The sequence below is a fragment of the Neopsephotus bourkii genome, unplaced genomic scaffold (assembly GCF_033783945.1).
Source record: "Neopsephotus bourkii isolate Nb327-2 ecotype Australia unplaced genomic scaffold, CSIRO-AGI_Nbou_v1 NB_1574, whole genome shotgun sequence".
NCBI classification, from domain to species: domain Eukaryota; kingdom Metazoa; phylum Chordata; class Aves; order Psittaciformes; family Psittacidae; genus Neopsephotus; species Neopsephotus bourkii.
The window spans coordinates 4,172,415-4,185,330 of record NW_026902050.1 but is presented as its reverse complement, the minus strand read 5'-3'; the positions used below and the strand labels follow the sequence as shown (position 1 = coordinate 4,185,330).

General features: G+C 45.2%; 1 protein-coding gene across 2 annotated transcripts in view; it reads right to left on the bottom strand.

Moving 5' to 3' along the window:
• The window catches only part of KCNAB1 (potassium voltage-gated channel subfamily A regulatory beta subunit 1), a 73,791-nt gene extending 64,338 nt beyond the window's left edge, over window positions 1-9,453 (bottom strand). Inside the window, exon 1 of one of the 2 annotated variants that reach the window (XM_061371602.1) lies at window positions 9,167-9,453. In XM_061371602.1, coding sequence (XP_061227586.1) covers window positions 9,167-9,438 — 272 coding nt within the window. In that variant the 5' untranslated portion in view covers window positions 9,439-9,453. Of the gene's footprint in view, window positions 1-6,011; window positions 6,424-9,166 lie in introns of those variants that run through there. The other variant, XM_061371603.1, reaches the window with a different exon arrangement.
• Between the last annotated feature and the right edge of the window lie 3,463 nt (window positions 9,454-12,916).

Sequence of the window (12,916 nt, the reverse complement as noted above, 5' to 3'; positions counted from 1 at the left end):
TACTTTAACCAAGACCACATGGACTGAGTTTCATCCTAGGGCATGTGCACAGACTGCAGACTTCAAACGTGTATATAAATATCCCAAACTTTCAAGTCAGCCACTTGGATAGATGCTGGATACGCTCTGCACCACTGACGCCGCCGCGGGGAGTGGAGAGCAGGCTCAGCAGGCAGCCCGCTGCCCGTGGAGCCAGTGATTTATTCAGCATCTGGCAGCGCAGGCTTTCAAGCCAGTGTTTGACAGGAGCAGAAGGTGCGTGAAAAGTAGCAGCAAGCATACAAATTCCTGCTGAGCACCGGCAGGAGCTGCTGCTCTGCACGTAGCTAAGGGTTAGCTGGGATTTACTGCTGTGGTGGGGAGCCCGGAAGCAAAATTGGCTTTGTCTTCCCCACAAGCCGAGTACCTACGGAATGGGGAGCATCCTACAGAAGGGCGTGAACAACCCTGGAAGTACCAGCAGGCTGAATCCGGCCTTTTACACAGCTCTGCAGAGGACTTCATACTGCAAAGGAAGTGTGTGTGCATGTGTGTACGTACACGTGTGTGCAGGTGCACACACCACGTGTTTGTCGCTAGCAGAAAGCAGAGGGATCGGGAGCCAGCACCGAGCACGCAGCTAAAGAGCTCCTCCTGCTGAAACCCAGCTGGGGAGACGGGGCTCACACTGCGCACAAGCTGTAGGTACCATTCTTCTGAAGGAGCAAAATGGGATTTCTTACTTCAAGGGGGAAATACCATGCTAGAAATGCCATACACACACACGGGATACCCTGTTCACATCGTAACCCACATACATCCCATGTTTTCATCTCGTCCTCCCCCACTAATGCATGGTATGGGCAGGAACGCTACAAAAATAACACAGAAACTAAGGAGTGGAAGCTGAAATCATGGAAAAAAGGATAAACATGGGTATACCTGCCATCTCCATTGCATTAGATAGCAGGACATGTAGTTTGAACAGATTAAAATAGAAAAAAAGAAAATCACCCATGAAAAATTAAGCTGGCTATTAAAAAAAGGGACACAGCTGGATGTGGCTCTATAGATCAATCTGCACAGGAAATAGGGGAAACGTTAATGCTGTAAGCTATATCCCAATAAATATAACACAACTGTGCTCTGAATTGAGCAGATTAGGATGGGATTACAGTGCAGGATTATAGGACCACATCAAGTGCTTTCATATATTTCGCCATCTAAAGATTAGATATTTTAGAGCTTCAATGCATTAAATGAGCCTGACCAAGGGACCTTGAAAAAGCAGTTATAGCACAGTGATCATTCTTAAATTCTTCTCTTCTGGGGCAGCCCTGTATGGGTGCAAGCATGACCTCAGAAGAAGGAATAAGGGCTGAAGAGTGTGACCTGCCTGTTCAACCCCTACATACTGACCCATTTCCTATCACACGGGGCAAGCACGGCCATAATGGCACAGAGCAAAGTATCCCTGCAGCCCAGCCACATGGCCCAGACAACTCCCAGGAGGAAAGGTTATAAAGGAACTGAACAAAAATGCAGTGATGCCTTTCTGGGTACATCCTCTCAGCTTTCTGCTATCTGCCATTTAAAAATTCACTGTGCTAGGGGTTCAATACCTTTATACTTAATAGTCTTTGGTGGCCTTCCCTGATACCTAACAATATTTTCAACATGCTCATACTTTCAGCATCCAAAACATCCCATGACAGCAAGTCCCCCAAATTCACTAAAAGACACAGGGAAACAGTTCCCTGGTTTTAAACCTGTTGGTCAAAGATTTCATTTGCATTGCCCCTGCGTTACACACAGCAGTTACTTGCTACAGGCTGCTCCTGGTTTTAAACACACATCTGGTGTAATCCCTGTCAATCACCTTTTTCCTAAGATAAAAGCCTGTTTAATCACCCAGTGCAGGGACAATGTCATCACTCAGAGACCTTTTCTTTCTATAGCCCAGCTTGCTGTATCCACCTGAAATGGGATAGCCAGCACTGGCTGCAGGAATTTAAATGTCCCGGCATCTAGAAATTAATAAAATCAACAGTATTTTACTGTTATAGATGTTACATTTTCTAAAATGGTGTTTGCCTTCCTACCTACATAACTCAGAGATGGGGGAACTTTTCAGCAATAGTTTTTCTGCAGGAGCATTTTATCTTTTTTGCCCATGTTGGTCTGTGCCTTCAGCGGTCACCACAAAACCCTCGTACTCACCAAAAGCCTTTGGCTATTTCAGGATTTGATCCTTTTACCCAAGTGGCATAATCATCTTGGGGAGGTTACCAAACTGGAGAGCCTTTCTAGTACATTTAGCATGTTTGATCTCTAGTAACACTTCAAAAGTGAGCAATGACATAGGAAAACCAACATTCATCCTGGTGCTGCAGGCTGCATATTTCATTCCCTTATTGCTTTTCCTGACCCAGACTTGCACCAGCACAAGACACACACTAAATTAGACATACAAATCACAGCCCTTTTGCCATCAGTTTGCCCCTAGAGCTCTATGATGTTCCCTCTTGCTGTATTTAGCCACAGTATTTTAATTTTTCAGAACTGCAAGGTATCAGCTATCTGGTCATGGCACTATTTTTGTCACCAGCACTCTGCCCACTGTGCACCAGCACCAGCCACATCTTCCTTCTCACACAAACATGACCACAAGTGATTCAGGGTAAAAGAAAACACCAAGTCAGGGAAGGTTTTACCAGCAGTTTGCCTCTGATGGTTTGCAGGTGACATCAAGTCCTCACAATGGAGGCCCAACTCCTTGCTCAGCGCTGCTGCTGAGCACTCCCTCTGTGATGGTGAAGTTTACCATTGCAACCAGAAAAGAAAAGAAAAAAGAAACATCCTGCAAAGGGCTGCCTGCTGGCCAGTGTAAATATGAGAGCTTCAGCATAAAGTTCTTAATTAGCTTATCCAACAAAAGCAACATAAACCAGGCAGTGCAGCCCAGCCCTTTCTCAGGATGCAGGAACACAGAACAGCCTAGGGAGGTTCGTTCTAAATGAAGAGAGTTTGCCAGGGACTTAGGTACTACGGGAAGAATTCACCCTCCCTGACCAAAATCTCAATTAAATATAAAATAGATAAAATATTAATAGAAAACTATGCCCCCAGCTCCAAGGGCTGCTGCATGGGTAAATCCAGAAGTGCCTCAGGAATCCATGACCTTCCCAAATACTTTCCACCTGTAACATTTGCCAACAGCATGTTTTGCTAAAGTTGCCTGGGTGCTTTTGCAGGCATATACATATAACATTTCACCTCTGGGCTCTCGAACTGCTGCTACCCAAATGCAGAGACACTATTTTAACCATGTATGAGCAAAACACTGAGAAAATGTATAGTCACAGATTCCTAGCAGAACTAGCCCACACAGTTCAGCCCTTAAGAGCTCAGACCTCAGCAAAACACTTACGAAAGGAAGACATGCAATGAACAGTTGGATAAGACTACACCAAATTGGCTTTGTAAATGGTGTTCATTTGAGAGGAATAGTATTGTTGTCAGAAACAAACTAAGCTCATGCGCTGCTGCACTTCCAGTTTTTCAGTAATAGGCTGAACTAAGCTGTATTTGCTAAAGCAATGAAAGGAAAAAGAACTAATCATCCTTTGAATAAACCAGCTTATGGGTATTTAACAAGAGTTTCTTGTTAACAAATCATTACTTTCCACACGTAATTAAATAGCTCTTAATAAAAAAGGGGATTATATTGTGCATCTTTACACTAGACCTATGGATATCTGAAGAAATGTCTGAAAGGCAAAACAAACCATGCTGGCAAAGAAAACTTTCAAGCTCACAGTAAGACTAGAAAAGCCTCTGTACTTCTGAAGCTAAAAGAGCAAAGATCCTGTAGAAAGCAGCAAGTGATGACTGCTGGAAAATCCCTGCTGCGCTGCAGCAGAGCCCTCTGCACAGCCCCCTCTCCTGTACAGACCTTCCTCTTGTAGATATATGTGAAATGCAACAAGTTATAGCTGTTTGTCAACTATGACAAATGCACGTGCTTAAAATTAAGCATATACTTGAATCCATTAGCTTGGATAGAAATTAAGCATATGCTTTGTTTTACCATTACTAGAGGCTCTGATGAATGATGACCACTCCATTTCATGAGCTGAGAAACAGAGAAGTTATGCAGCTGTTTGCACAGAGCCCCTGCTAGAACTGAGCATGCAACCACAGCCCTTGGCACTGGGTAAAGTCTCAAGGCCAAGGCTAACTACCCCTCGAGCACAAAACAGCCCCAGAATCTCTCATAAATTACATTTTTCTGTGACTTAAATCCAGCCTCCAATGGGTTTGGGGACTGAGTTTCCATCCCTACTGAAGTTTTCTCCCCACCTCTTCGCAGGTTTTCTCCTGTGCAGCAGCAAGTAGAGATGAATATTGCTGTCAGGTTTTGACTTTTTTTGACTCAGCAGCAGTCCTGTTCAATATCTGGGAGGTATCTGTACATCAGGGTGTTTTGCAGGATAATGTCCTGCAAAGTGGAGGGAACTTTAGGCACCAGATCATAACCGCTTTATGGGAATGCTGCATAGCTACAACATTGCTTGAGCTTCCCAGGGAGGGCACAGTAAGTACTAAGCTGTATCTGTAGTAGAGCAACACCAGAGAAAGTGCAGAATTAACAGACAGATAAGATAAATGGGAATTTTCATGTGTGTACTAACAACTGCTTCAAACACAACTGCCACGTGGGATTAGGATCATCAGAAGGGGAGCAAAAGAATTTCGCATTAGAAGGGAGGCAAATTTCCAGGTCTGAAAACTCCAGTTAACCAGAGCATCTTGCTCAGGGCCAGCGTCACTCCTGCTAACCCAGAACTATGCCAGAGATTACTTCTGTCATAGCTCAGTTTGGAACATGGCATCCCTGAGATGCCATTCCATTGCCTTTGGACATTTTCCCTTTTCATCATACAGATGCTGTGGACTCAGTTCTCTACTTATTTACATTGGCTTTCAAGGCTGTGTAACCTCAACTTGCTCCATGGATTCCCAGACAGTACCAGCAGAACAGAGGTACAAAGCCCTTTGCTGTTTCTTCTTACACGGGCTCCAAAGTGCTTCTTTTGCACACTCAGTCCCCATTGGAATGGGTCTCCAAACAACAAATTTCCCCTGCCGGCAACTAAAGCTGTGGCACAACTGTGCTGTTTCCATAAAAATAGTAAATGGCTTATTTCAATTTACCATGGGCAAAAGTCAATCTCTTGCAAAGGCAAATGTTTTGAAGAGGAAGTCCTTTTATTCGAAGCACAGGGAATATACTTTCTATATGAGGTGTCATGTTTTATAAATGAATCTTTTTTGAATCAAAACAAAATGACAAATGATAGACTAAACACATTGATGTCTTCTTCACCCATTGTCCCCAGCCTAAACCCTCTTTCCCAGGCTATTCCAGCTCTCCATATGGATAAGTCTGCAACATGTATGAGACATCACCCCCCCCCCCCCCCCCCCATTGCTCTTTCTAACACAGAAGCTATGTATTTCACAGCCTGAACCCAGCTAAACTCTGGTTCTCAGGCTTTCAGTCCATTCACTCTAATTTCATGGCAGAGCAGGGACAGACATCACATCAAAGCACCCTCCACATTCAGAATGGCTTTGCTCTCCATGTTTTTTGTTTCACAGTTCAGCTGTTATCCTTTTAATGCACATAAATGAGTTTTCATTAAAACACCAGAAAGAGTAAATACTTGTACCCAGATTTCAAAGGGACACTTCAGCAGACAGACACAAAAAACTAATGTTGGAAGAGAGAGCAAATTCAAAGTTTTAACAGGTCACATGCACTTAGCTTTGTTCAAAGTCACACTGATTCTTATGGTGCTGAAGAATCTTAAGAGAAGAAAAGGTACTAAAAGTAGACAACGTCTTCAGATCTTGTAAGCCTGTCTGAAGGTGTGTACAGGCTGCTCAGTCAAGTTCCCTGCAGTGTGAGTTGTTTGCTGCCATGCAGACAGCCACCAAATACCCCACCAAGGAAGATGCAGAAGTACCTGTACTTCATTCCCGTCTCAGCTCGCACGGTCTCCTGCAGTGACAGCCCATGCAAGTGCAGGAACTTCTCCAGCTGCTTCAGCTCGGTGGCTTGGCTCAGTTTCCCCGGCCAGCCCGTGGCAGGAGGGCAGGCTCTGGGACCCACACTTTGCTTTTTACCTTTCAAGAGTGCTTCACTTGGCTTTTGCAAGCTCGGCTTGTGGGGTGGGATATCTGTGCAGGCAGGCTTGTACAAATGCATGGTCCACACATGGAGCTGCAAAGGGATACCTTCAGTGACCAGCAGATGCTGGGGTCCTCAGGAGCTTCCACCCTACAGAGGAGAGCCCAACGCCATCATGCTACCACCGGTATAAGATGGTATGACCCAGGTTGTGTTGCTCAAGAGGACCACAGGATTATGGAGTAGTATTTTTCTCCCAGCCATCCTTTATATTACTGCAAGTACCTCATTGTAATTGGTGCCCAGGATGGATTTTGGCCAAGATCAGCAATCTTGTTCGTCTGCTGAAACTTATAAGGGTCAAATACTCCAAGGGATAAGGACTGCCAGTGGGAATAGAGCACCAACCCTGTTTCCCAGGTCTTATATTTAGATAATGAGAAATATTTGTTTGGGATTCAATCCAAGGCCAACAAACATAAAGTAAATATTCTTACACGGTTTATTTCAGGCCTTGGGCTGGACAGATGAATGCTGCAAGCATCTCTTCTGCAAGTCGTTTTCTCATGGTCCATTCTGAACTCTCACAGCTCAGATTACCTGGTCTGTAAACTCCCCCAGCATCTGCAGCCTTCTGGGGCTTTGGCAATTAATAAGACAATAAAGACTACAGAGCAGTCAAACACTAAGAAGAAAAAAAATAACCTACAAACAAAGAAGTGAAACGCTTGAGAAAGGATCGCACTGTGGATATCAGAGCCAGGGCAGGGAACAAGCAGCAGCTTTCAAGAAACTGCATGCTCCTGGAGGAGCCTGTGCATGGATGGGGAAAGGCTGCGGGACAGGAGCCATCAAAACCCCTGAGATGCCACCAGCCACTACAAAACGTCCCACTTCACAGAACCAGCTGCCTCTCAGCACAGGGCAGCAGGTGAGGACACAGGTACATGTCTGAGCACTGTGCCTAAACACAAACTTGCCAGACCAACAAACATTCATGTCACCAGTGCTAAGTAGCAAACAAAAGGTTTCAGGTTCTTGGAGTCCTCAGCTCTGAGGGGTAATGGGAGCAACAGCACAGGTTTCGCTGCATCACCAAAGCCAGTATATGAAGGCATCCAGCTCCCTGTGGTCGAGGTAACATCCAGGAGCATCACAGAAAACTTTTCTGGCCAGCGCCAGCTACAGCAAACAAATCAAGATGATGTCTGATACACACCATGCAGGCAGATGGCTGAGGCTCTCCTATTGTACAAACTCAACCCATTTATGATTATCATTTCAATCCCAAATACATTGGAAAAATAAGTTAAATAATCAAGCGATGGATGTATCATGAACTCAACTAATCCTTAAATCATCCAAAGCAGATAAAGAAAGACTGATCCCAAACCCAGAATATATTTTAAAAGATTATAATTCAATGTCACAGAGGGGAATTCGCCTTGGACATTTGGTTACCGGGTTATTCTTTCTCTGCCACTGTTCTCCCAGGGCCCTGAGGGCACTGATGGACCTTCATGTCCCAGTGTTGCAGGGTGGGGTGGCTGGAGGGTTCCTGCCCTGCCCCCCCAGGGCCCACAGCCCTGTGGTACCCCAACACACCGCTGCCCAAAGACGGGGGATCCTGTTCTTCTGGTGCTGACCAAGTTGAACCGTCAGCAGAGGGGTGCAGACGGTGCTTTCAAGCTCTGCTCTTTGCAACCCAAGGACGCACAAGAGGGAAATGTGCCCTGCAATTGCAGCCATGCCTGCCTTGAAGGAACCTGATTTTTTTCCTCTCAGCAGTGTAACCCCAATGGCTGTAGCTGTGATCTCTGCTGCAGCTGCTTTCTGTTTTACCTCCTGTCAGATCCAGCCCCCTGCTCATCCATAATGCAAGGTGAACCAATGGCAAAGAAATACTTCCACAAGCTTTTCTGAGGAAAAATGCTTAGTCTTAGTCTACAGAGTCACTCATAATCCCTTCATTGTATGAGTTAGACATTTCTACACTTGCTAACTACTTGCTCCTTCTCGCAGTTTTACCTCATTTTCCCGTCAATTATCCTGTTTCTAAATGACATTTTTATTCATTTCTAATCCTAGCACATCTGTAAAATCTCAGTTTGTGTCAGGCACTTCAGGCATCAGCGCTCTCCCCAGGGACCAACTTCTCAGCCTAAATCCCCGCTGTTACTGGTGCATTTGTGTAGAGCTGGGCAAAATGCTGAACCCCCCTTTCACAACAGGCCTGTCTCTCGAGGCAATGAAACCTATGTCCACCCTCTGCCAGTTACCAAAACTCCCCTGAGCAAGCACAGCTCTTGTCCCCACCATGCTGCTGTACAGGGACATCAACTTCAGGCAGTTTGTGTTTAGGTTTCTACTTCATTAAGGGTCTTACTCAGCACGGGGGTGGTTAGAGAGTTGCACATCTAATTTCCACTAATATCAAGATCCCTTTATGTTTTTTTTAAGGGAGCAAGATCAGATTCTGGAGGCTGCAATATTTAGGATTGATGGAATGAGAAATTCAGCAGCTCCAGGTTTCCCCTCCCAAGTGGCTCATTTCCAGGCTGACACATCACTGCTGCCCAGGTCCATGTAGGGAAGGGGGATACAGGGACCCAGGACCAGCAGCACCCATCAAACCAGTCCTGCTGTTCCTTCCTGTCACCTCACAGTCCCTGAACAACAGCAGGAAGTTTTCAATTAAATTTAAATGAAGCTACAGTCACTTGGACAAAACAGCTCGTGACAAATAAGGATGAACAACCACATGGAGTTTCTGCTGAAGAAGTTACACAAACTGAGAAACAATTTTGTAGGATTTTCAGCTCTGGAACACACCACCCATCGTGGGGCAGGGAAAATAAGTATATAAATCTGAAAAGACACACTGGTAAAGCTAGAAAGTTTTCAATTGCTACTATTCTCACCACCACCACCATCATCATCATTTCCTGGAGTGCAAATTGCTACTCGGTGAGCAGCCAGGGGGGTACGTACCTGTGGGGCATCCCAGTGGTGTAGGCAATGGTGTACTCGTGGGAGAGCTCACAGACTCGCAGGTACCAGTTCATCTCCAGCTCCCGCAGCAGAGCCAGCCGCCGGGCACGCTGCTGCAGCTGGCCAGCCCGGGCTCGGCTCTCCTTCCCGCTTTCTGAGTTGCTCTTCACAGCTCTTTCCCTGCTCCCCAGGGAAAGCACCGACTGCTTCCTCAGCTTCAGGGTTTCCTCAGCATTTTTATTCCCCACGGTCCCTGTGCGGGCTGCCAGCATTTTGTGTCCTGCCTCGCTGCGAAGGCAGCACCCCCAGCACTAAGTCGCTGCCTTCAAATCATTTAAACTGGTTTTCAGCACACACCTTCCTCCCTCTATAACCTCATGCTGGCCACAAAGCTGTAATTAGATAGGTGTCTGAGGAGCTTAACCAGAAAGAAGAGCTGCAACCTTCTCATGGAAACATCTGTAGCAGTTTCCTGCTTGCTAGCAGGATTCGTTTTGCAACGAATAAGGAGGACAGTTCTTAAAAAACAACATAGAGACACGTGCAAAGCAGCACACAAACTGGATTTGTACGAAATAAGGTATTTAGAGGGATAATAGCGGAAAAAAGGTCCAGCTCACTAAAGCTGTAAACATCGGAGGGCTCCAGCCAGTATAGGTGAAGTCACACGTGTCACCTTGACTGCAAACCCACAGCCACGTGGACTCAGTCAAGTGAACTGCAGTATGGTTCCTGCTGTATGCAGCCTCGGAGCATCAGTGTCTTCACCAAGCCAGATGCGCTAGGATTGAGCCAGCCACTCCATCCCTCCTCCTTGCACACACAGTGCTGCAGCTAGTCAGGTCACCCTGTCCATCAAGAGCTTGAGTTCTCCAGGGGTTTTGTAGAAATATAGGGATATGACCATGCTTAAGAACAAAGTTACGACTTTTCCTGATTCATTTGTTTGTGGAGCAGATGGTGTTTGGGGAAAATGTACAAAAGGAGCAGATACAAGATTTGAATCAATTTCCCTCTCTAGTTTGAAATGTAAAAGCTGATACAGAGATTACAGCACTAATCACAGCAGCCACTTTAACAGCACAAGCATATCCTTGTTTGGAGAGAGAGGCGAGGAAAGAGGAAAAGAGTCCTCTAAAGACAAGCAGGATTATAAAGCCATGGCATTCAAAGGAAGAGTGATCACCCACCCATGTCCCCCATAGAGGATGCATGTGTCTCACAGGGAAAGGTGAGTTGCAGAGGGATTAAGGGCTGGAGGAAGAGCTTTACGGAATCAGGGAAAAGGCAGCTCTGGAGGTCTCTGGCGCAGTCTGTTACAGCAGGTCTGTCAGCAGCTTTAGAGAAGTTTTCCCACCCAAGCCTCACAGCTGCCCAGTCTCTAGGAGCCATGGGTCGCCTGAGCCAGACACGGTCCTGAGTAGGGTCTGCTGGCCATGCTTCCCCTGAGGAGCCCAGCAAGAGGACTGTCCCTCTCACAGCATTCTGCCAGCTCACTATGTTTCAACATGTGCTGCAGTTAATATATATATATATATATATATATATATATATATATATATATATCCTTTTTTAAGTGCTTTTTAAGAAAGCAGTTCCATTCCCTTTTGGAAGAAATTCTATAAAATGTACCTTCCACAGAAACTGATGTTATTTGACCTATTTAGCAGAGGTAGCACTAAAAGGTTCATTGGAAGTTTTGCAAAACTCTAGAAAAATAACTCAAACTTCAAGCTCTTAAAGTGTTCTAGGTCTGCACCGGTCCCAACGTGTTTCCTCATTGTCATTAAACTTTACAGCACTTCCCAAAAAGGAAAAGGTTTCCACCAACTCCAGAAGCTTTTAAAACAACCCTCAGCAGCTGAAGTAACACATACATATTTTACAGATCCATAAATTCAAACCTTATAAGAGTCTTCAAGTTCTTCCACTTGGAAGTTGGCGAACAAAAGCAAAACAAAGTTCTTAAACAGTTGTATAAAAGGCATATTGTGCTTACTCAGCCTTCCATGTTTATCATTTTCTTAACCACAGAAACACTCCATTGTTCGCAAGGACCTTAGAAGGTATCAGTCACCTTCAAAGTAAACTAAATTAAAAGCAGATACTGATAATTTGTTCCTTTCTAAATGGAGCATTGTTGGTTGTACAGCAGGCTATTGTGAGGCTAGATGTTCCCGTAATGTATCATTTAGGCAGGTAACGCTATCGGATATTGTCTCTTGGATGATTATATATTCTGGCAGGTAAGGATAGCCTGGCTCACCTTATAAAAAATGCAGAAAGATTGCTTTCCTGAAAGCAAAGCTAGCCTGCTGGCTTTAAATATTGATACCACCTTTCTGCGGCTCTATTGAAATACTGTTTCCTCACCAGCTCACTGGCAGACAGTGACCACGCTGTGCCACAGCAGCACGGACACCCAGCTTGGCTCTCCCTAGGGGCACCTCCAGGAGGGGAGGAGCCCTCTGCCCACTAGCATCTTACCCAGCCCTCTGCAGCACCAGAAATCCTCACCTGTTTTGGTACTAACAGACCAACATCCCACTTGCGAATAGCGTTAGACCGAAACTAGACAGTCTCTATGTTATTTCCCAGATGAGGGCGGGTGGTGAATCACTAAGCAGTTTTTCAAGAGCTCCCCTCCCACCAGACGAGGGAAAGAGGGAAAAGGGCCCGGGGGGACACCTTATTAGGACCTACTTAGGGCTGCCTGGAGCTGGGGGCACCTCCTTCCTTTTATACTGCCTTTTCTGATTGCAGTCAGTGGTTAAAGTAGTAAGCTTTTCTGATTGCAATTATGTATTGCTAACATATTTATACACTATAGATACACTGTATAAACATGTTTAGGAGCTCTGTATTTGCAGCTTATTACAAATTATATTAATACTCTTACTCCAGGCTTTGAATATTTCTATAGCTCTTCTTTATTCCCAAAGTCTGATTTTTACTTCAGCTGCTGCCCCAGGAGTTGGACACACGATACAGAACCCACCTTATTGCTGCTCTTGCACAAGCTCCCCACTTGCCAGTCCGGCTCCCCTACACCCACCGTGGCACAGCAGGTCCCAGCCGGGGCCCCAGCACATCCCCAGCAGCCACCCAACCCACGCGGGCGGGTTAATCTCTCCATTTCCGAGTGTAGTGCCCTGCACTTATCTGTATTAAACACACAATCCCAAGCTGCCTGGAGCAAAGGGAGGTTACAGTACTACAAAGGGGTGCAGAGGTACTGAACAGCCATTTAAAACCCACCAAAATTTTGTTCATGTTGCCAGTTTTAAAGCATAGTGTTCCCATAAAATCTGGCCTTGCCACCCCTGGGATCAGAGCACTGGTTTAGTACATTTTCCTCTGGCTCAAACACCAGTTTAGTCAAACCTCCTGGTTTTTTAGATGTAAATGAGAGAAGTCTTCCCAAAAACCTCCAGTAGATCTTTTCAGCTCAGTAAAGTGTTAGGTTTCATGATTAATTAGTGCACTTCACAGTCCGTATTTTTAACATTCTTTTAAAGATTTCTTGAGCAGTTTTCCATCAGATTGTGCCATTTCAGTTAAACCTGAGCGCTGATCAAGTGCCTCACAGCATTACACAAGGGAAATCTGCCCTGACTCTCTTCACAACAAATTTATTTGCCTCATTCCAAATAAAAGGGATGCAGGATGCAAATTCTGATCCATCAATTCTACTAAAACATATTTAAAATTCATTCTCTTCTAATACGATCTTAAAATCCACTCCAGCTT